Here is a 24578-nt window from a genome sequence, read left to right as displayed (position 1 = left end):
CTTACATGATATTTTACATGTTTCAATGCCATTCTCCCAAATCTTTCCACCCTCTCCCTCTCCCACAGAGTCCATAAGACTGTTCTATACATCAGTGTCTCTTTTGCTGTCTCGTACACCGGGTTATTGTTATCATCTTTCTAAATTCCATATATATGTATTAGTATATTGTATTGGTGTTTTTCCTTCTGGCTTACTTCACTCTGTATAATAGGCTCCAGTTTCATCCACCTCATTAGAACTGATTCAAATGTATTCTTTTTAATGGCTGAGTAATACTCCATTGTGTATATGTACCACAGCTTTCTTATCCATTTTGTAAAATCATCTACCCACAACTCTGATGAAAATTCCAGATTTTTTAATTGGAGGATAATTGCTTTATCGTGTTGTGTTGGTCTCTACCATACAACAATGTGAATTAGTCATAAGTATACATATGTTCCCTCCTTCTTGAACCTCCTTCCCACCCCTCTAAGTTGTCATAGAGCACCAGGTTGAGCTCCCTGGGTTATACAGCAACTTCTCAGTTCTTAATGTAAAGAGTGCCTTCAAAAGTAAATGATTTCTGTGTGTTGAGTTTTCTGAAAATTAAAATAATCTAGAGAAAGAGAGAAAGCTGCTACGATGGCACAAGATAATTCTACATGTGGAATGTTAGGGTCATAATAAGCTTAATAAATGCCATAAAGAAACTCTGAAAATAGCCCAACAGGGTAGACTGCATATGGAGTCCTTATTCCCCGTTTAGCTGCCTACACTCAATAAACCAGTGGCTCTTGAAGTCATTGTATTGTCAAACTGATCAGCTTCTAGTTGAAATGCTAGGCCTTAAGTTATTGCTGCTGCTGCTAAGTCGCTTCAGTCGTGTCCGACTCTGTGCGACCCCATAGACGGCAGCCCACCAGGCTCCCCCGTCCCTGGGATTCTCCAGGCAAGAACACTGGAGTGGGTTGCCATTTCCTTCTCCAATGCATGAAAGTGAAAAGTGAAAGTGAAGCCTTAAATTATCATCAGCTGGTTATAAGGGCAGCACCATAAGGTCTTACTCATCTCTGAGGACCTAGTAGAACCCTTGAGTTACAGCTGTTGAGTGAAGACTGACTGAGAAATCCAGAGAGCTATTTCAGTCTGAGATCTCTGGACCTCACCCACCCAAGAGAACAATTTGATATGGAGAGAAAAACCGTCCCTTGGATACCAGCGATATAGCTGCTCAAAGTCAGTACTGAAAGAGGGACCAAACACTTAACCCAGACTGTAATCCCAAACCAAGGGACTCATCTGCAAACAGAGACTGAACAGGAACTGGGCTGCCAGGCCACTCCTCCAAGGTTCTCCACAGGATGTTTAGTGGCTGTGGTTCGAGGTGCTAAAAACGGAGATATTAATTTCTCCCAAAGTAGAACGAGATCACTTACTGCATCTTAAACAGACCCAGCTGTGACTAACACTTTTACAACTTACAGGCATGGGTCTGAAACTAATGCCTAATTTTTAGGATTAAGAAAGACTTTCTGTTTCGAAAGTATTACATGCAGGTGATATATATTTATATTTCTTAAAAACCACCTATCTGCTCTGTTGTTAGCATATTATAAAGCATAGTAGAGAACATATATATAGCATGAGTTCCTTCATGAAAAAAAGTTTAAAAGGATATACATTTGTGCAAGCATAAACATAAAATTTTATGGAAGAAATCAGAAAGAAGCATTATCGAAAACTGAAGCTGGGGACGTGAGGAAAAGAGGGAGACTTTCACTTTTCATTCTATATCTTTCTATTTTTCTATAGCAATTACTTTTGTTTATTTTTGTCTACAGGAGTTATCTGGGCAGTAAAAATAAAAATCATATTTTGTTTTATATTTTAATATCTATATATTTAAAATTCCCTTACAGGTATTAGATTAAAAATTTAATTAGAAAAAGGAACAATCTCAGTTTGGGCAAGTTAACACAAAAAGTTAGCAGAACTCATCAAAAATTTACCGGTCATTATTATGTACCAGATAATCTACCAGGAGCTGCAGATAATAGTAGTCATGAAAATAAAGAAAAAATAAACAAAGGAATATTGTCAAAATGTACACAAATTAGGAACTATCATGAGATAAGGAACCAGAAGCTGAAAATGAGCAGCTTCCCAAAGTTGCACAGTTAACAAGGGGTAAAGCGATGAACAAACCAGGAAGTTCTTTACCCAGGTATCACCTTATCTTACTCTTCATACTGTCTTTGTCTGTATACTTCAAAGAGTAGAATGTCTTCACATTTTAACGACAGACAAACTAAGGTTTACAGAATAAAATGGCTTGTCCGAAACAGTGTCATTATGAAGTGGCAGAAATAACATAGGGAATAATACCGAATACTAACGTGTCCTCTGATATCATGGGACAATAGTAAAGACATGAAACACAACGCACAAGCAAGATCTAAGCAAGTGTAAGGACTGGGGTGATGCGTGTGTGTCTACGCTTTAGGTACGACATCTGTACTCCAACAGATGTTAAAAAAAATGCTTCCAAAGACTTACAAACTAGCTGACCTTGCAAATTTTTATCCAACACAAAATAAATGCATATAATTGTGTCTGAAACTATTTTTGAAAACCTCTATATACAAAAAACATTTGCAACATGTACATATATTTACTTCTCGCCTTTTCATTTGAACTAAACTTCTGCTTAACAGTTTTTAAAACTCTATTAAGCACCACTGCATAAGTTTTTATTATTGAGATTGGAAGCACCATGGTCTCTACAGTTCTAAGTGAAAACACTGATGACTGTCTATTAATTATATGTAGACATTTAGAAAAGGACAAAGAAACCTTGGAAGCTGGTGGACATGAAATTTCGTTAATATTCTTCTTGGTAGAAGTGTGATATCTTTCTCATTAGAAGTGTGCTTGGTATAATATCTTGGACTCTCTTCAAGAAGACTTAGTGGAAAACTAACTAACAAGGCAGCAGCATCCATTACATAGTGGGATGGCATTCTAGAAGAATGCAGATATTAAATGAAATGTCACGGATCTGTATATCTGTTTTATCAAATATTAAAAATATGTCTTTTATGGAAAATTATTAGAATATAGAAGTGATAACTCCCATTCTAACCATGTTACCTAGAAATGATAACCTTTTACTCATAATCACATCACCTAGAGGCAATCACCATTGGTATTTAAAATACTTCTTTTCATCTTTTTCTAGATACTTATATCATGTTTGCTCATGTTATACATACAATCTTCTATCCTCCACTCTAAATTAACACTGTATCTCTAGGGTTTTCCTAGGACACTAAAATTATTCAGAATTTTTAATGGCCATATAATATTCCCTTGTGCAAATACACCATAATTTACTTATCCATCCTCCTAAGGTTAGAAACTGATGTGGTTTTTAATATTTCTCAACTACAAATGATGTCTTAATGAATACTTTGAGCATAAATCATGATTTCACAGAATTATGTACTAGTTTGCCTATTAGATTGCCACATATGGAAATAAAAATGTTCCATATTCATCATGGATGCATGAACTTTTCCCCAGATATTTTTGAAATGTACATTAGGGGTAATCATTATCAGTTTCTTGGGATCATACATGTTTGTTTTCAAATTTATTAAAAATAAAAAATACTAAAAATTCAAATGCACATTAAAAATTGCAGTTTCATGTGCATCGCCCCACTTAAAGGATTTTCAATTAATAGCTGTTCTTATTTCATCTCTATCCCTGCCCATTTCTCTACCTCTGATTATCTTTGCCAAAATGATAAATCAGAAATTATATATTATTTTTCAAAATATATTTCAAAAATTATAAGAATATTTGGTCCTCATTTTCAGATTCTTCATAAGCAAGTCTGGGTATTTTATAAAATGAACTTTTTAGTGTTTTCATGTAAATGTCTTTTATGGACATTTTTGCAAAATTAATTTTAGGGTTTCCATGAAAATTAAAATTCAGAAATACTAAGACTTAGCCTCTGATGATGAGTACACTGAAAAAAAGTATAAAAACAGATTCCAAATCACTAACTCATAGAAAGGAGTATTGCCATAAAAACTACGAAATTCTCAAGCCTGGTTTGCGATTTGTGTTTTGGAAGAGCTTTTTTTTTCAGTCATTTCTCCTCATTTTGAACAGTGAGCTAGACCATCTATTATGAAGAAAGGTATGCTATAAGAATACGTGTAGACAATTTCTTGCGGCCCTTCTTTGATGATGACGCATGAGTGGGAACACGGGTACCTGTAGTAACCAGGCATCACGATGTGGACGCCAGCACTCGGCTGGCAGATAGCTGTGGTGTCCTTATCATCCATTTTGCGCACGGTGTCTGTGAAAGGTCCCGTGGCATTGATAACACACTTGGCTCTCACATCAAATTCCTCCCCTGTGAAAGAAAGCAGTGTCAGTCACACACCCCATTTGTTTCTCTGCTCACTGATGCTTTAGATTATTAATTCATCTATTAACTTATGGTGGAGTATACATTATCACTTGAGTGATACAGGCAACCAGAGTCATTGAGAAGCCACACAACAGGCCTGCACGTGAGTACATTTAACCAAAAACAAGTCCAAACTGCAGGGAAAAAAGCACGCTGCTTTTTCATTTCAGCTCTCATTCTAGTTTGCAAAATGCCTGACATTAAAGTGTCAAATAAGAAGAAAGTGAGTAAATGAGCTGCTTTCTCCTTAAAACTCAAAAGTGTGAGCAGTGGTTTTGAAGGAAACGATGTAATTCTGAAACTTCGCCCACCTGGCCACAAAACTGGACAGGCAAGCAAATCTCACCAAAGTTAAAGTGATTGACTTGAATGGCACGTAAACACACTGCTTCTGTCCCCTAAAGGATACTTTTTGAAGCTAGCCACATTTACTGACTTTTCTTAATAACATGTTTTTGTAAAGAAAGCATAATGCATTCATTATGTGGGAATTTTGCAGACATTAGTATCATGATCATCATTAATGTTTAACACAAAGAGGAAAAAAAATGGCCAGGTTCCACAAAGGAAAATTTTCATGTGAAACCAGTTGTTGTTGACAATAAGGAATATAGGTAATAGGACTCTGAAATCTGGCTTCAATAAAAGAGAAGTGACAGAGAAATTATCATTCAGTCATTGTACAGACAAAGCAAGATGCTAAGAAATCTGCCCTGCTGGAGCCTTTGCATACCTGTCAGCACATCCTTACACCGTGCACCGCTCACACGCTCTTTCCCTGTCTGGGGGTCTGTCTTCTTGAGCAAACTCATGACCTCCATGTAATTGGCCGTGGCAGCCCCATACCTGGCAGCGGTGAGAGCAATGGCAAGGTTCATCCGTGCGTCGTTGTGTTGTCCTGCAGCGGGAGAAAGCATCAGAGGAGGGACAGGAGTCACCTCAAGCCACAGACTGGTAGTACAGAAGTGTGTCACAACAGATATGTCACATCTGTCCCTGTCACGTGGAATATACTTGATGGCTGGTCAGCTCTACAGGGCATGATTTGGAAATACATGGTCATTCTCTGTCAGGCATTTACCTGCCACTTCCGCAATTGCACTTTGTGTACCACAAAAGGATGCAAAGTCTCCCTTTCCTACAGAGCTCACATCAATTATCTGCAAGTTAAGATATAAGTAATTATTCTCTCCGTTTGGGAACATATGCATATGTCAGGCTTTTCCTAATACAGACAACCCATACACATGAAAGTGAAGTAATTCAAAACTTCAGAATATTTGACACCCCAACTGGTGTTGATTAACAATTTTAATGAATACGTGCTCTATCTAATATTCAAAATCAAGAGCTTAATCTTCCATAGAGAATCTCTCAGTATTCTATAAAGGAGTTTTCTGGGTTTGGATTTCGATCAGAGCTCCTTAAAATGTTAACTTTTTGTTTTTCGTCATACATAAAAGGTAAGAAATTAAGCAGGGCAAAATTTAATTACAGAACAATTCCTACCTGTATTGTTAAAGATTTATTGCTGAAAAATCTTAGTTAAAGAAAACTGAGGGGGAGGCGAAGTGGGGAAAGATGATTAATCACTTTAAAATACTGGCATCACTAGAGACTTTTTCTATTTATTATTGCCAGTGGAGTTAACGCTGACCAGGAAGAATTACTCTACATTGCAGGGGCCAGGTTCTCTGTGCCCTGAATAATTAATTACACAGGACTAGATGTATTGAAGCAGAGTTCAAATTCCCACACATTGGGATCAGTTCTATCAAGATAATACTGATAAAGGGATGAATTTATAATGGATATTGTTGTTGATTTATGTTGCCGGCATACCAAGCATTTAGTATAAATGGTTTATGTAAAGTTTCTTCCTTGTGATTCAGTCTGTGCCGGGTCAGAAGCACCACAGGTAATCGGCTGCTGCTAAAAGGGCACAGTTATAAAGAGAGAATCAATGACAGGACTCTGCCACCCCTCCCCACAGACATCTTATTCTAGAACTGCTAAACTAATGCAATCAGCCAAGAACCTTCCCTCAAAATTAAAGTCTCTATCAAGTTAAGAACATACATTAAACCTCGACATGCAAAATAAGGAGTTATTTTATCCAAAGATGAATAGAATGAAAATAGAAGAAAGGAAACAACAGCAGCGGCAGCTGAACTTTAAGTCGAAACAGAAGAGGGGCAGCATTTCTATCAATTTCACCTAGCATGACCCTAATGGTGCAATTAAAATAGTAGATACATTTAAAATTAAGTTGAAGAAACTGACTTTTATTAATGTGGCCATTTAAAATTGGAAAATATGATCCATAAAGTTAAAAGCATGAAAACAGATTATACATCTAAATTTTTAAAAATACCCATCCCACCAAATCTTTCTATCTAGTACATAACAATGAAACCTTTAAGGGGTAGGTAGTCCAAGAAATCCAAGTCATGTTCCTATGGTAGGAAAACTCTCACCAATGCAAGTGTGCCTCGACTTAGACACAGGGTGAGAAAGCCACATGTAAATCAATTATTTTATATCCTATATGACATCACTGTTCTTAGGAACCAGGCAGAAATTCATTTATTAAATGACAGCTCCCTTTGTAAAGTGATATATTGTTGTTACTGTTTAGTCACTAAGTAGTATCCTACTCTTTGCAACCCCATGGACTGTAGCCCAGCAGTCTCCTCTGTTCATGGGATTCTCCAGGCAAGAACACTGGAGTGGGGTGCCATTTCCTTCTCCAGAGGATGTTTCCACACCAGGGACTGAACCCACATCTTCTGCATTGAAGCGGATTCTTTAGCACTGAGCCTCCAGAGAAGCCCCTGTAAAGTGATATATTGTATATCTATTTAACAATCATCCAGTAATGAAACTAACTTTTGAAAATACACAAGCTTTCTTTTAATATATGTTCCAATTATAGAATCTCATTGGAACAGTATTTGTATAGTTCATCAGGCTCTATTGTTTCTATACTAAGATACACCTCCTGAATTAGCTTCCAAATGCCAATACTTTTGAGGGTAAATAAGATGAACCTCAGTTCAAAATGTGAGGTGGAAACAAGTCTCTTGGCTCTTTATTTTGCACTCTTACTCTGATACCCAGCAGCATGCCTTGACTCGAATCAGAAATGTCACTTATTTATGAAAGCTCTCCCTGCAATCTTCTATTCCCTTTATTCTTGAAAAAAATTATTTACAACTTCTTGAACATCCATGTCATTTCATACCTCCTTGCCTTTGTCCACATGAATTCTTTTGGCTGGAAAACCATTCTGGAAGCTCTAGACAACTCCTATTTCTCTCCCATGAGCTGATTCAAATATCTCCCTGTAAAGACTTTCATTATCTGTATTGAACCCCTCCAAGGCCAAGTTGTTCATCCCATCTTCTGAATCCATATTGTACCTTGTACATGCCATTTCCACAGTCTTTATGAAACTAGTCATCCGTGTATCCATCAACTTGAGAAAATGATAAGCCTTAGTTACGAGTCAGGCACTGTGACAAATGCAAGGAACCTAATGGTGAGAAAGATACAGGGATACTTCTGTTCTCCTGGAAGTAACATTCCACTGTAATTACTGCGTGATTTCCACATTTCCTCGGCCTTGTCATGGGAAGGCAGAAGTCCTACTTTTCATCTTTTCTCTTTCTCATTAGTACCAAGCACAGAACAGGTATTCAGGAAGTGTTAAATTTAGCCAAATTCCATTCAATGTGTTAAATAAACAGGTTTATTTATAGTCTTAGATTTTTACAGTCTTCCAGATTTATATAAATCTTATAGCCTTTATAGATTTATAGTATTATCTCTAACTATAAAACAGAATGCTTTGTCTAAAGTTTAAAAAAAAATCAGTTTATCAATAAGTTGGTGGCAATAAACTTAAGGGAAGCAGGGAAACCCCAGAAGTGTTAAATCTAAACTTAAACCCAAACTAGCCCAAGAATGAGAAATGGATATGAATGATTCCCTCTAGACTTAACCCACAAGTTGCCCCGTGCTTCACTGGGAAATGCAAACACAGTTATTATAAAAACTGAGGAATTAAGTAACCTGACTTTCTTCTGGGCCTAGGAGTTCACACCTCTACCCAGGAGTCCCCTTCTTTGCAGTCATTAAGCTTAATTCAAGTACCTGCTTTGATTCAAGGTTGACCTCCACTCCTCGACCCGCATTAAATTCCCTCTTTACCCTGAGATGCCCAGAGCTCACAGTGTATGCTTCCCGTGGTAAGTGGTATATGTTCATTATTCTTAACTAAATTCCCCCCAACTCCTTTTCCTGACATTCTGAAAGGTATATGCCTTCTGCAATTTTACTGCTGAAGAAAAAAGTTTTTGATAACACTGCATGTTATTGGAATGCAAAACAATAATATCAACTCCCCCACCCAATTGATCTGCTTATTAAGTTTGGGTTTTCAAATCCTTTTCTTCAGAGCCAGGCAACATGAGACTATTCACTGATCACTGAATCGCTTTACGTTGGCACTTATGCAAGGACCAGACTGGGACTGCGAAAATCTGTTTCCTACTCTGTTCTCCTTTTGCACTTGAAATCTTACATATGTGCATGTACTGAACTCACAACTCAGATGCGAGGAAGCACATAAGAGGTGGGACTATAACTGCTTTTCCTTGTTTAGGAAACAAAATGTAAAATCTACACACGAAAGAGAATGAAGGTCAGTAGTAACAGAGAAGGATTTTGCCTTAGTCCACAATGGCCTTGCACCCAGGGTCGTGAGAGCTATTTTAAAGTGAAAAACATTTTTAAGATGTAATTCTCTAGTATAAGACAGGCCTCAAATATAAATATTTTGGAGACAGAGCAATACAATATTGTTCTCCTTAGAGGGTTTCAAAGTTTGGCAACTGAGTTAACATGCAAAATAGCTGGTAAAAAAAAAAAAAGGGCGGGGTGCAGAGAGAGAGAGAAACAAGCATTGAATGTGTAAAGAGTATGAAGAATGTATAAATATGAGAAAACCCCAAGAAATTATCTGGCATTTTCCTGATCCTTCAGATCTAAAATTCCATGATGCCCTGAAATTCTACATACAATCTTCTTTTACAGCCTACTGTTAAATGGTCATTTACATAGATAGTCACTATCCATGGACCCAGAAAGTCTAATTGTTAGCAAAAAAACCCTGATTACTTAAAATAATTAAATAGTTATTAAAACAATGTGATCATAACTTTATCAATTAAAAAAAAATGTGCTGAGAGTATTTCTTTCCACCTCCCTGTGCCCTGACCTGGGTGTTATGCATTCACGTGACGCAGTGCAGCAGAGGGAAAAAGCATGCAGGAGGAAAAAGAATCCTCCCTGAGGCTTACTCTCATTTCTAACAAAACCCACAGGGCGTATGCTTCATTGTCTCAAACTGACAGTGACACAGTGACCTCTCTCAGGAAGCTTCTTAACAGTCCAGCAAAGGTAATTAAAGGCTAAGGTACCAAACTCACACTGATTTAATAGAATCATTATATTTAAAATATCCCTTTCTCATGGGAAGAGTGAAGTAGAGGCAGAGCAAAATAGGTGTGTGTGTGTATCTGTGTGAAAAGCGATTACTAAATTCTGGTTTAAGTACGTAGGATGAGTAAGCTTGCAAAGAAAAAGTCAAATGAGAACGTACTTTGCAGGTAAATTATAACAACAATGCAATTTCCCCCCCAAAAGTAAATTATTTATAAAAATGGTTATTTGTGTGGGGAGTGGAGGGGGTCAGAGAGACACATGAAGCAGTTTAGGAAGAATATACCTTACAAGACACAGCAGAGAGCCTTCCCTGGTGGCTGAGAGGATAAGAATTCATCTGCCAATGCAGGGCACATGGGTTCGATCCCTGATCTGGGAAGATCCCACATGCTAGGGAGCAACTAAGTCCATTTGCCACCACTATTGAGCCTGTGCTCTAGAGCCTGGGAGCCACAACTACTGAAGCCACACACCGCAGCTAGAGAGCAGCCCCTGCTCTCTGCGACTAGAGAAAAAGCCCAGGCAGCAATGAAGACCCAGCACAGCCAAAAATAAATAAACAAATAAAATTATTTTAAAAAAGAAAAGATACAGCAGAGAATGGCTCTGGATTGGGATACTGGGCTAACAAGTTTTGAGTGAATCACTAACCTGGCTGGGGGAATGCAGGTAGTGCACTGCATTCCTCTGGGTTTCAGCATCCTATAAACAAAGAGGAGCTAGGTGGGTACCTCTGAAATTACACAATGCATGCATTGCATTGGCCAGAAAGTTTGTTCAAGTTTTTCTGTGACATGCTATGGAAAAACCTGAATGAACTTTTGAGCCAACCAGGTAATAGCTACTCTTCAATTAAAAAAAATAAATAAATAAAATAAATAAATAAAATTTTTTAAAAAACCCTTCAATTTTATCCTCATTTGTGATTTCTCTGACTTTGCTTTTTAAAAGCATAGGATTAAAAAAGACCAAAAGATAAGTATTTTATAAAGACACCAGAAAAATAAAGTGAAAAATCATATTCTTCTATCGGATATAGAATTAGAAGGAAATCTTGATTTGATTAGCTTTTATGAGCCACATACTATATTGCAAAAGTTCTCCCAATTCTTCACCCCTCCTGTATTCATGCCCGTTGTCAAAAAGTCTTCACAGTGTTGATTCCCACTCTGACTCTGGACCCAGACACGTGAAACTGTTTTGGTCAAGGCAATGTTAGCAGATGTGATTTTGGAGTGTTTATCTAGGTGGCTCTTGTCTGGGGTTGGGTAAGTGATTCTTCTGGTCTCTTCTCCTATCAGCTGGTGACTGCAAAAAGATGAAACCAGTCCATCCTAAAGGAAATCAGTCCTGAATATTCATTGGAAGGACTGATGCTGAAGCTGAAACTGCAATACTCTGGCCACCTGATGCAAACAACTGACTCTTCGGAAAAGACCCTGATGCTGGGAAAAATTGAAGGCATGAGGAGAAGGGGACGACAGAGGATGAGATGGTTGGATGGAATCACTGACTCGATGTACATGAGTCTGAGCAAGCTCCGGGAGTCGGTGATGGACAGGGAAGCCTGGTGTGCTGCAGTCCATGGGGTCGAAAAGAGCTGGACATGACTGAGCAACTGAACTCAACTGAACTATGCTCATTTGCTCAGTAGTGTCTGATTCTTTGCAGCCCCATGGACTGTAGCCTACCAAGCTCCTCTGTCCATGGAATTTTCTAGGCAAGTATACTGAGTGGGTAGCCATTCTTCCTGACCCAGGGATTGAACCTGCATATCCAATCTCTTGCATGGGTAGGCGGATTCTTCACCATTGAATCATCTGCGAAGCCCAAATAAAGTGGTCATCCTTGAATAAAACTTTGCTCTTTCACACCTCTGACTTTTCACTCATGGTATTCCTACTCCATGGAACATCTTGCCTTACCTTGTAAACTATTTAAACATCTGCCTGATGATAGGCATTAGGGATCCACTGAGTAAGGAAAATAATCTAACACTGGTCTCTGATCCATAGAACCATGTTCTAAGAGGGAGGACAGGTAAAATCAAGTGAAACAAATTACTAAGACAATTACAAACTGCAAAAATGGCCACAGAAGGGAACACAGTGGGCAGGGAGAGCAACTCCCTGGGGAGTTAGGGAAAGTGGGCAGTTAGGGAAAATGGTCAAGATAAGCAAGAAGTAGAGAAAATGCAGAGACCATAACCTGTAAACTTTAATCCCTGCTAATGTGCAATTATATCCGAAGCTTATATGAAGCATAAGCTATCAGAAATGTGACTGTGGTATTAGGACCACCACATTTAATTAATCTCTGCAAAGTGATTTTTTTCATTATACTTTATTCATATTTCATATATACTTATCAGGAATTAGGTTTAAAAATCTTCCTAGGCTGATATACATTTTTGCAGGAAATATCTTCTAGTATAGACTGGTGAAATTCAAAACAAAAGCATTATATTCAAAGTTTATGAATTGGAATAATTTGCTGTCACTTATCCATACTACAGTTCTCAGCAAATGACACCTGTTAGCCCTAAGCATGTAATCATTGTTATTATTAAATACAAAGGTACAATTAAATACAGGCACAGAATGTGACCTACATCATAATTCTACCCAGCCTTTCTCATTGCAATATCCTTTTCATTATCGTGGGCCTTTTGTTCCTTCATCTTTCTTTTGTCTCACCCTAGGTTCTCAAATAAGCTATTTACAATCTGAATAATTAGCAATCAGCATGGATCTGTGGTCTCTGGCCCCATGTAAACGAAACACTGTGAAGTGCCTTCACATGACATATTTAAGTATATAAAGTTTCTATACCCTCAGGGCTTTCCTTTATTGAAAAAGTTTTACATGAATTTAATGAAGAGTAAGTTTTGTACTTTTCAGATACTTAGGAATCTAGCTGGATTTGAATGAAAATAAACCACTTTTAAACTGCAAACAACAGAAAGCTCCAGGGATTCATTTTCTCTCTTCTGTACAAAAATGTCTATACATCTGTTTATGCTGGAGAAGCCCCTCACTTCCCATGCCTATCCAGACCAATTAATTCTCTCTCTAGCACAAGTCAAAAATAAGTTTTTATACTTGTAAGGAAGAAAAAGGAAAATGTGACAAAAATTAGTTGAAATGCAGTTGAAAAGTCAGGAAGCACGACACTCTGGAGACTCTTTGACAGACCACATAATCATGTGGTACAATTAAATGTGGTCACAGGTCATCCTCCTTGGTTGTTTGTGACATGCACCAAAGCCACTGATAAGCACCAAAGTCACTGATAAGTAAAGAAAGATAAGGGTCTTTCTTTACTGAGAGTAGCAGGATGGCATGCACGGCATCCTAACCCAAAGTAACTGACTTGAGGATGCTTGAGATTTATTTCTTTAGCAAATATTTATTAAACACCTTATTATGCACCAGGCAGTGAGCTAAGTATCATTGTGAGGAGCAGATTGAAATGGATTGGCCCGAGACTGCCCCAAGACTCTGAGAACAAGAGCAAGTTTACAGTCTAACTTGGAAAGGCTGCAAGTTCCAAAAATTCTCTCCATTTCTTAGCATTTTCCCTTTCTCTTTCCTCTGCAGTTTTCCTACAATATCACCCAGCATAGTGCTCCAGACACACCTCCTTTCCTCTCTTTATGTTACAGGAAGATTCACAAAGCTTCCCTCATAGGAGTGGGCTTAAGTTCAAGCCTCATCTCTACCAACCGTGAAACCTCATGCTAGTTGCTTCATCCAAGGTTCAGGTCACTATATGTATGGGGCAGATAACAGTGGGATTGACAGAGGGTGAGCAGTGAGATACAATGTATGTTATGACATCATGTGCTCAGTCACTCAGTCATGTCTGGCTCTTGGTGACCCCACAGACCACAGCCTGCCAGGCTCATCTGTCAATGGAATTTTCCAGGGAAGAATATGGGAATAGGTTGCCATTTCCTACTCCACATGACATCACAGTTCTCAATAAATATTAACTATTATTATTAAAAGGTTAAAATATGTACTGAAAAGTCAAGACCATTTTGTACCTTAATTGAAATGTATTGCTACTGGTCAAAATTCTTAAAAAATAAGAACAAACAAAAAGCTCAGTATATTTTCTAGTTCTAAATAGTTTCTGCTCATCAATCTGGCAAACTTTTCCTGAAACGTATCAACTAATCTCTAATCTCTGCACTTCCTGAACAATGCTTTTTGTTTCTCTTTCTCTCTCTCTCTCCACATTTTACCACTAATAAGCAAGTATTTTATGGGTGCCACAAAGGACAGGAATTTAGGAGAATAGTTTTCAATCCAAAAGAAAAACTGCAAAAAAAAAGAAAGAAAAGAAAAGAAAAACTGCATTGACAGGATAAGAGTGTTTCAAAGTATTAGAATCACCAAGTCTTCATCCAAAGGACTTCATTTTCCTTTAAAAATGAGCCTCTGCCAGTTTTTGCAAAGGAAGTCAACACTTGCTATAAAGTGAGAAAAGTCAAAAGGCCCAAGTTCTAATGCCTCAGAGAGTCACTAACTGGATGTGTTTCTGTAACAGATATTGTGTTTTGCTTGTTTTTGCTTTCCTACATCCACCCATCACCCATTACATAGGCCTTGTAAGAGGCAGAGTCTATACCTCCACCCAGGGTCACAGACCTCTAACCCCGCTCCACCAATCAGATGCTCTCCACACAGATTTCAGTCTAGAGCTAGTGACCCAGAGAACTGGACACGGAGCATCCAATCTGATGGTGGAGGCAAAATAACAGCAGCACCATCTTGTTCTAGGGGAAAAAGACAGAGATGTGAACAGTGATGGCAGACGCACTGCACGACGGGTAGTCATCAGCATGAACATCTTCAGTGCACCAGTTCTAGGGTAGGGTTTTTGCCTGTAGCTTTGATTGCTGCAATTATTTATGTCTTCAGCAGCTTTCCCAGGATTTCTGCCTCTTGTTTAAGGTCCTCTCAAAAAGTTCTTTTCTCCTTAAGTCAGCCCAATTTCTTTTTCTTTTGATGGGTTAGTTGCTAAGTTGTGTCCCAACTCTTGCGACCCCACAGACTATAGCCTGCCAGACTCCTCTGTCTGTGGGATTTCCCAGGAAAGAACACTGGAGCGGGTTGCCATTTCCTCCTCCTCCAGGGGAATCTTCCTAAACCAGGAATCAAACCCGGGTCTCCTGAACTGCAGGCAGATTCTTTACTGATTGAGTCTTTTGCTTGTAACTAAAAACCTGGGCCTAGTACCGAGCCCTGTGCCTCAGTTTCCTCACTGCTCGAACCACAGAGTTGGCACTTCAGGATCTCTCTGGTTCCTTCCAGCTCTACCAATTTTATAAGCTGCCATCACAAAATGTCAAACAAGCCAACTGAGAACCAAATTCTGTAAGGAAGGAAAGGAAAGGCTTCAAGGGGGAATAATCGACCTCTCATAAAAGGACTGGCCAAAGTGAGTAAGCAAATCCTTTCACTTACCCAGAACCACCTCCCAGGCTCTGCTTCCTCATTCATGTGTGAGCACATGCACACAACTTTTCACAAACCCGCTGAAATGGCTCCACCTGCCCCAGGGGTGATTTCGAGTGTGAGCTACATAATAAATACATGAACCGTGTCCTAAGGACCAGCTGGGGAATTCTAACTGGAAGCAGTCTTTTGAGAAGCTTTATCTGTTGCAAGTGAGTAGTGTATCTTATCGGATTTCTCCCTCTAATCACAGGAAGATTCCACACCTTATCAAATTGTTATCAAATCAGTCTGACCAGGGCACAACGTCTTGATTGAAAAGAATGTGCACTCCCACATGAGCATGAAAAGCAGGCTAACTCTCAGCCCAGGCAGAACACGGCATGGAGATCCAGAACGCCCAAGTCCAGTACATACTGCCTCACAGACCCACGTGATCGCTGGGCATATCTCAGAGTTAACACCAACTTCTTTGTCACTTACCCTGAAATGATCAGGTTAGAGCATGGTTTAGTTGCTAAGTCATGTCTGATTCTTGTGACCCCATGTAGCCCTCCAGGATCCTCTGTCCCTGGGATTTCCCAGCCAAGAGTACTGGAAAGTGAAAGAAAGTGAAGTCGCTCAGTCGTGCCCGACTCTTTGCGACCCCATGGATAGTAGTAGCCTGCACCAAGCTCCTCCGTTCATGGGATTTTCAAGGCAAGAGTACTGCAGTGGGTTGCCATTTCCTTCTCCAGGGAATCTTCCCCACCCAGGGATTGAACGCTGGTCTCCTGCATTGCAGGCATAGTCCTGCTGCTGCTGCTGCTAAGTCGCTTCAGTCGTGTCCGACTCTGTGCAACCCCATAGACGGCAGCCCACCAGGCTCCCCCGTCCCTGGGATTCTCCAAGCAAGAACACTGGAGTGGGTTGCCATTTCCTTCTCCAATGCAGGAAAGTGAAAAGTGAAAGTGAAGTCTCTCAGTCGTGTCCAATCCTCAGCGACCCCATGGACCGCAGCCTTTCACGGGATTTTCCAGGCAAGAGTATTAGAGTGGGGTGCCATTGCCTTCCTAGTGCCAATCAATATAGCAGAGCCTTACCACTCTGAGAGAAGTGAAAAAACAGACACTGTGAATCTTTACAGCCAAGATCACGTGCTGAGGCAGAATACTAAGGTACAAATACTGTGAGAAACAGCTTAACAGGGCTCTTCTTTTAATGTCATTACCTACTCCCTAACAGCTAGTAGAATATCTGACATCTCGCAGATTTTTTAAAAAACCCAAAAAACAGGAAGTTTATACACAATGTATTAATAGTCATCAATGAAATTATGTCAATTTTGCAACTGCATACATCAAATACTATGCCAGATGCTCAGCCATATTTTTAAAGCCAACAGATTTGCTCTTCTGGAAAGATGAACACAAGGAGAAAAAAAAAAAAAGACTAGACACTAAGAAAAAGAAGATCTACTTTGAGAAAGTAACTTGAGTTGTAACTGATGATTCAGGATGAGTGTTCATACTGTTCAGAAGACTATAAAATAAATTAGATAACTGTATTCTATTATCTAATTTGAAAATGTTCACTTTAAGCAAAAGACAACAATCCACTTCCTGACACATGCATAGAAAAGTTTTGTTTCATTGCTCTAACCTTCAACTTCCAGCTGGCCAACCTACATCTCATACAAAATGTGAATTTGGACAGTGGATTAGATGATATTAAAAAAAAACTGTCTTTAAATTAGTTGGATATATCAATAATAATGGGACAGCAGCTTTAAACTGTTTTTAAAAATAAAGAATAATTGTTGTCTGTTAAATATTCTTTAAATCTTCTAGGTATGGGGATGGCATACTTTTCCTATATAGGCCATTCATTCTCTATTGTCCTCCTCAACTCTGCTGTTGGCAACACATAAATGAATTAGCGAGGCTGTATCCCAATAAAGTTCTATTTTATGGATGCTTAAATTTAAATTTTATATAATTCCATGCCACAAAATTTAACCATTTAAAAATGTGAAAACAATTCTCAGCATACAAAATGAGAGGCACGTAGGAACTTAACCTCTGCTCTAGGAGGAAAAGCAAAAAGGAGAGAGGGGAGGGAGAGAGAAAAAGAGGGAGAGAGGGAATAGATAAAGTAAGAATACCCTTGAGTTGATAACTGTTATAGCTAGAGATGTACATATCAGCTCAAAACCCTACTTTTCTTTGTGTACGTTTGCATGTTTTGATAATAAAGAGTTAAAATTTATAAATCAATGAAGGGACTCCTTTCACAATGTATATCAATCATCACATTGTATATTTTTAAATATCTTAACCATTTTATTTGTCAAGTATACCTACATAAGGGCTTCCCTGGTAGCTCAGAGGGTAAAGACTCCACCTGCAGATGCAGAAGACCCATATTTGATCCCTGGGTCAGAAAGATCCCCTGGAGAAGGAAATGGCAACCCACTCCAGTATTCTTGCCTGGGAAATCTCGTGGATGGAGGAGGCTGGCAGGCTACAGTCCATGGGGTTGCAAAGAATCGGACATAACTGACCGACTAAACAACAACAGATACTTAAATAAAGGTTGGGAATGAATTAAAGTTTTTAATGGAAAAGAGAAAGGAGGAAAAGAAGAAGGAAGAAGCAAGGAGGAATGAAGGAGGGAAGGAAAGGAAGATTTGATTTTTGCCGCCACCATCACGCTGACTGAGCTCCCAGTGACAAAGCTACAGTTAATTTGGTTCATGCGAAGTTTCCTTTACCCTGCCACATGTTATCAAACTTGCCACACCAATAAAACATTGTTTAGAACATTCAGTTGTTCTAAACATTGTTTGGTTGTTTAGAATGCCCTCTCTGGGGGAACGAACAAACTGACTATAGATTTAATCAAGTACAAAAAGACATTTCCAATATTCTACACAGTTTGATTCATACCTGCACTCAATAAATATTTAAAAGCTTAAACAAGATTCAATAAATAGGCTATAGCCTCATTTCTGATAAACTCTTACACAAGTTAAAATTAAAGAGTACCATTAAAACAATTTTTTTCAAAAAGGTTTCAATGAATATCAAAAAAATTTCCCTTGCTTTCTGAAATTCTGGAGCATGGTAACATGAAGCAAGACTCACATGTAAAAAAAAAAAAAAACTAACTAAAAACAAATAACCACACCCTCACATCTCTAATCATTTCCTATAATATAAAAAAAATAAAGTTACATATTATACAATACCACACTGAATTGAAAATATATTTATTAGTTTTACTCTTAACTTTTAGATACAGGGCTGGGACATACCATAACTGTCACTAATATTTTCACTTTCATTTTAAAATGGAAATTAAAAAGAATACCATGCTCCAGTGAGTAGAGTTTCTTGCCCATATTCCTAGCAGTTCTCAAAGTCTTCCCGGAAAAGCTAGCCAGTGGTTACTGTCAAAGAAAGCTCATACTAGTTTCCATCTGAGATGGTCAAGTTACCCTCACTCAGCTATAATCACTTACAACCTTGTAGATCAACTTGCAGGCTCAGCCCTAAGCAGTCCCTGAGTTAATCCTGATGGTACTTGCCAATATATGCGGAGTTCCAGTCCTCCAGAATTAGACTCTGCCCTCAAACTGTTATTTGCCTACCAGGAATCCCTAGACAATGGAATTATGGTGTTTTCCAGGCTGTAGTCTCTTACGCCACATACAGTAAACACAAGAGTTACGGCCCAGTATCTGACTTGGACCTTACATTCCTACTTGGACTAGACCTCTGCATTCATCTCAGCTTGCTTCCCTGGAGTTCTGACACTGTGCCTAGCCCTTCTTTCAAGAACTCACTTTTCTCCCTCTATTTTGAGAAGATGCCTAGTGTCCTCCATAGATACCCATTCTCCCAAAGAATCCCCAGAATGCACTTGACTTTATGGAGCATCACTTTCCTGAGAAAACTGCTTCCCTGCTCAGACTCACCATCAGTCTCCTGCACACTGATGAGGACCAGGATTTCTGGGGTTGCCAAATCCGCTGAGACAGGTGGTTAGGACTATGAGCACCCCCCTCAGAAGAATGCTCACGGACAGGCTAGACTTTGAGCCTGCCTGTTCCTGGTTCACTTCTCTGCTCCTACCAACCTGGCCCTGCCCGCGAGTTACTGAAGGGTATCCATTGTTTGAGGGTAAAAATCAGTTTAGCAGATCTAGCCAAGGTTTAGTGCTGCCACATAAAACTATCTCTAAGAGTAGATTCTTCTTACTGCCCATAGAGAATAAGGAAAAGTCACTCATCCACCCTTTATCAATACCATAGTTCAGGATGCAAATTCAAAGTCAATCTTACTTTACGGGCTTTACGTTCACCTGGTCACAAATAAAAACTTTAAATGTTAAAAATATTCAATTCTAGTTAAAAACCTAAGCCTAAGAATCAAAGACCCAAACAGACTCTTTACCTTAAGGAGAGGTCAAATTATAATATATTACTCCATTAAAATACAACTTAACATGCAGCATATTAGGCTTCAACTTAACATACGTCTCAAAACTTCTGAGGAGCACTGCACAGAGACGCTTTTGTAAAACAGCCTTTACAGCACTTTGACGTGACCGTATGTTCATTAAAAGAAGTATTACTACGTACATACATAAGGTACATAATGAATTCAGTATGTGTCTAGAGTTGGCTAATACCATTAAAGCACACGCCAAAAGCACAGACTATAAATCAAAATGCGATTTGTCAAAGTAAGATCTTAATATGATACAGGTTAGAAATAAATAAGTAAACCACTGATGTTCTGACATGGAATTAGTGAGGCAAACTAAGCCCAAACTGAGCCCAGGTTGCAGTTGACATCCCTTTGTTCTATCTATAGCGTTGGCTATTCCTCTCTCTTTTCCACCTGGGGAAGTACAAAATTAGCATGCAAGCACCAGGCATCCTTCACTCCCCCAAGGGTTTACATCTCTTACACTGACTTAAAGACTGATATTCTTTCCAAAATGTTGACATAAGCCAGTTGGACAATTACAGATTTTTTAAAGCCCACGTTACTTGAGTTTTTAAAACTCTAGATTTTTCTTAAAACAGAATTTGTAAAACACTTGACATTGGTTTATTAACTCACTTCCAAACTGGGGACAATTTAACAAAAGACCAGAAAGAGTTGGCACACAGTAAATAAAAAGGCCAAGCCACAAGACAACTATCAAAAATGTAAGAAAACCTAGTTGGTGAATACCGGAGTTATCCGGGAACTGTGAGCAAAGAGATGGATACTGCTACATGTATTATACCTTCTCTTTCCTATGCCTTCACCTCACTTTCAGCCTGGGTTCCTCCAAATTAGCCTAGCAGATTCTTTACCATCTGAGCCATGTGGAAGCCCCATTCAAGACTCTCCCACTAACCAAATACTGTCCCTAGAATCTGAGTTCCCTGCACCAAATGCTGTTTTCACTCACTAGATGCCCACTGCCCACACATTTCAAAGTTAACTCCTCAGCAGGGCACACCTGATCCCTCAGACCCTGGCGGTGTTTGTCACTCCACACCTCCACTCACCTGTGCTCACTCTCCTTTACAGTGGCTTCCTGTACTCCCATGTGCGTTCTTGCCTTTCGCCGCAATGTTCCTCCATATCCTTCCCCACTGGCCTCACCTAGCTATGCTGCTCTTTTAAAATTCAGAAAAGTATAGCTTCCTCATGGAAGTTTTTCTCAATCCCCATAACCATCTTAGGTATATGCCTCTTGTAGAATTTCTCACGTATACTGCAAACCATTGACTTCACTGTCTGCATTCTCCACAGAGCTTTTGGAGGAAAAGAAACATTTTGTGTTATTCTGTATATCTCCAGGATCTATCAAATTGCCTGGTTTTTACATGGTGCTAATATATGGCTCTGGAGAAGGCGATGGCACCCCACTCCAGTACTCTTGCCTGGAAAATCCCATGGACGGAGGAGCCTGGTGGGCTGCAGTCCATGGGGAAGCTAAGAGTCAGACACGACTGAGCGACTTCACTTTCACTTTTCACTCTCATGCATTGGAGAAGGAAATGGCAACCCACTCCAGTGTTCTTGCCTGGAGAATCCCAGGGACAGGGGAGCCTGGTAGGCTGTCGTCTATGGGGTCGCACAGAGTCGGACACGACTGAAGTGACTTAGCAGCAGCAGCAGCAATATATGGCTCAGGGAAGCCCTGGTAGCTCAGTGATAAAGATTACACTTGCAAAGGACACCAGGTTCGATCCTTGGGTTGGGAAGATCCCCTGGAGAAGGAAATGGCTACCCACTCCAGTGTTCTTCCCTGGAAAATCCCATGGACAGAGGGGCAGGGCAGGCATGGGTTTGCAAAAGAGTCAGACATGACTTAGCAACTAAACAACAACAACAAAAAAATAGATATATAAATAAATAAAATTGCTAGTCGCAGAAAAAAAAATACTAAGAATACTATTCTAACTAGAAAGGTATGAATCAACACTTTATTTCAACTTGCTGTACAAATGCTTTTTTTTCAGTCCTTCCAAATATCCGAAGACTAATAATACATTAAGGTCAATCCTGATGAAGAAAGTCAGAACTGAAGAAAAGAAAATCTTAGAAAGTGCGGATACACATTTTTACAGTCTACACAGACATGGCAATAACACAGCGTAGGCCTAGACCTATAACAGACACACTTCAATTCCAAAGTAACACATGTCAACATCCAGTCAACTTCTTTCCAAGAATCAGGAATTAGGAAGCTCACCAGTGTTTACATGGAAATTGTTTTCTGTTTTTTCACATCTTGGGACTTTTTACAAACTTCTGGGAAGAAGATTTATTAAAACCTACTAAGAGTGATAAAGTACAGACTGGAAGCCCTGCTGATGGAAGCAGATTCCTGGATGGACTCAAGGGTGTGAGGTGAAATGTAGGCTGGTCAATAAGCCCTGAAGTTTTGGGAGGCAAAGCTTCAGCAGAAGAAACATGAAGTGAAAATTCAACTGCTGCTTTTTAAGCCATTTTCCAACATTTCTTCAGAAGCTCTCATAGCTCATGCATTGATGAGGGAAAACAAGGCTTTCCCCAGTTTCCTTTCATAGATTAATCAAATGTACATACAGAGACTACCCAGGTGGATCCAAGGGGTCCTCAGTGCTACAATGGTACAGAATTTTCTGGAGGACTCCTGTTTTATTTTGGACACAAGGATTCTGGACATAAGGAAACCTAAAAGCAATGGGAGTGGTCACAACCCACTGGGCAGGAGAGGCACTCAGTGCTTTAGTGGCCACTGCTTCCTCCTGCCCTTGCAAACGTCCCCTCCTATGGAGGCAGAGGATGGCTTTGAGGGTCTGGGGTAACTTAACCATCCCAAAGGCTGACTTCAGGCCTCACAGGCTGACAGAGATCTTCTCACACGGACTGAGTACCCTACACTAAGTGCTGTGTGTCTCTTGTGAATTAGGGAAACATTTATGACACCTTGCTTTAAAACATGCCTCTGCCCAATCCTAGCAAGGCACAATTTTTATATTAAATCAGATAGTAGAGGTGGAAAGTGGGGAATTTTTCTTCTCCCCAGCTCTCTGCTACTCAATAGCCTTCTATGCTCCTGTCACTTTGTTGGTTCTGCTTCAAATTCCTGTGACTTGGCTTCACCTTGTTTCCAGGCGGCCCTGCTCTCTGTTTTGTAACTGCTATTACAGCCAGAAGAATGATTCCAATAAGAGATGACGATACTGGACACTTGGGGCTGGTGCACTGGGACGACCCAGAGGGATGGTATGGGGAGGGAGGAGGGAGGAGGGTTCAGGGATGGGGAACACATGTATACCTGTGGTGGATTCATTTTGATATTTGGCAAAACTAATACAATTATGTACAGTTTAAAATTAAATAAAATTAAAATAAATAAATAAATAAATAAATAAAAAGACTGGGAAAAAAAAAAAAAAGAGATGACAAGATCAAGCCGTTGTGGTGTCTCAGAAATTTCAAGTGCAGTATGTGTGAAATTCAAACAGAATTCAGAGGAGCAAATAGTTTGAGATTTGTAGCTCGGAAAGTATACATGGCGAGGTGTTGGGGGCCAGAGTGAGGTACTCTGCCCATGGCAAAGGTCATGAGGAAGGAGGCGGGATCGAGCCTCAGGAGTCCCCCTGGAAATCCTCGAGCATCTACCCCCATAACCAGAGCCTGCCTACTTTACTACTTTGTGCTCACCTACACCTCTGACTTTACGGCGGTCTGTCCCCCACCACCTCTTTCGGAGAAGGAGTTAACTTAGAGCTCCAGTTAATAATAATTCCTGGGTGTGATAAGAGTGTTTTAACCTACAAACTCCTCTGAAGGTTCTCTAGCCTGCCTGACAGGCTTGCCCGGCCACATGTGATTGCTCACAGCCTCCCAACCGTGAGAGGCACGAGATGCTTTAAACCTTCTAAAAACAGGTTCCTTAGAAAAGTTAGAAAACTATAAGTATAATGGGCTGATTAGAAATTGTATTGGTGAAGGGTTTTTCATTTGTTGAGCCAATGTTTGTTGCTAAGACTCCACATCCCCTGCCCTTACACACATTAATGAATATATAGAAGAAATAAGTATTAACCTTTGATATTAATCACGTTAGACCTTAGGCTAAGTAAATTCTTTCCTTAACTAAAACCCACTACACCCTCACCCTATAGGAATGTAACTTTATTTGGGTGGCGTCTGTTTTAAGAATAATCACCCCTGGAGAAATAAGTGTCCTGGTTGACTGACCGTTGTCACAAGGAGAGGGTCGTAAATTGTCAGCAGGTCCCCCCCTGGCCAGAAGATGATGTAACACCCCTAAGACCTCTGTATACATTCGTACGAAGCACCTGACTTTGATAAAAGTCAGGACTGCTGACCCCGCATGACTTTCGTATAACATCTCAGTGTATAAAAACAGACTCTGGAAAATAAAGAATGGGGATCAGTTTCTCGAAATACTGGTCTCCCCATGTCACTCTCTCTCTCACTCTGGTTGAGTCTCCATCTGGAGCGTGGAACCCACCATGCTTACTAATTATGCCTGGGCTTCTAAGATCCGACCGGGGAGGCCTCAGTGTCTCCTCTCCTTCGGGAGAACGGAAGGACGCCTGCGGCCTACATAAGTGGTGCAAACTT

The 24578-nt window shown here is 39.7% G+C and overlaps 1 protein-coding gene across 1 annotated transcript in view; it reads right to left on the bottom strand.

Moving 5' to 3' along the window:
* The window catches only part of GPD2 (glycerol-3-phosphate dehydrogenase 2 (mitochondrial)), a 149563-nt gene that overhangs the window by 28151 nt on the left and 96834 nt on the right, over positions 1 to 24578 (bottom strand). Inside the window, exons 7-8 of the mRNA XM_010840019.1 lie at positions 5208 to 5372; positions 4273 to 4417 (exon numbers count right to left, since the gene is read on the bottom strand). Coding sequence (XP_010838321.1) covers positions 4273 to 4417; positions 5208 to 5372 — 310 coding nt within the window. The remainder of the gene's footprint in view (positions 1 to 4272; positions 4418 to 5207; positions 5373 to 24578) is intronic.

The sequence above is a fragment of the Bison bison genome, unplaced genomic scaffold (assembly GCF_000754665.1).
Source record: "Bison bison bison isolate TAMUID 2011002044 unplaced genomic scaffold, Bison_UMD1.0 scf7180017864139, whole genome shotgun sequence".
Classification (NCBI taxonomy): domain Eukaryota; kingdom Metazoa; phylum Chordata; class Mammalia; order Artiodactyla; family Bovidae; genus Bison; species Bison bison.
This window is presented reverse-complemented; position numbering and strand designations above follow the sequence as displayed.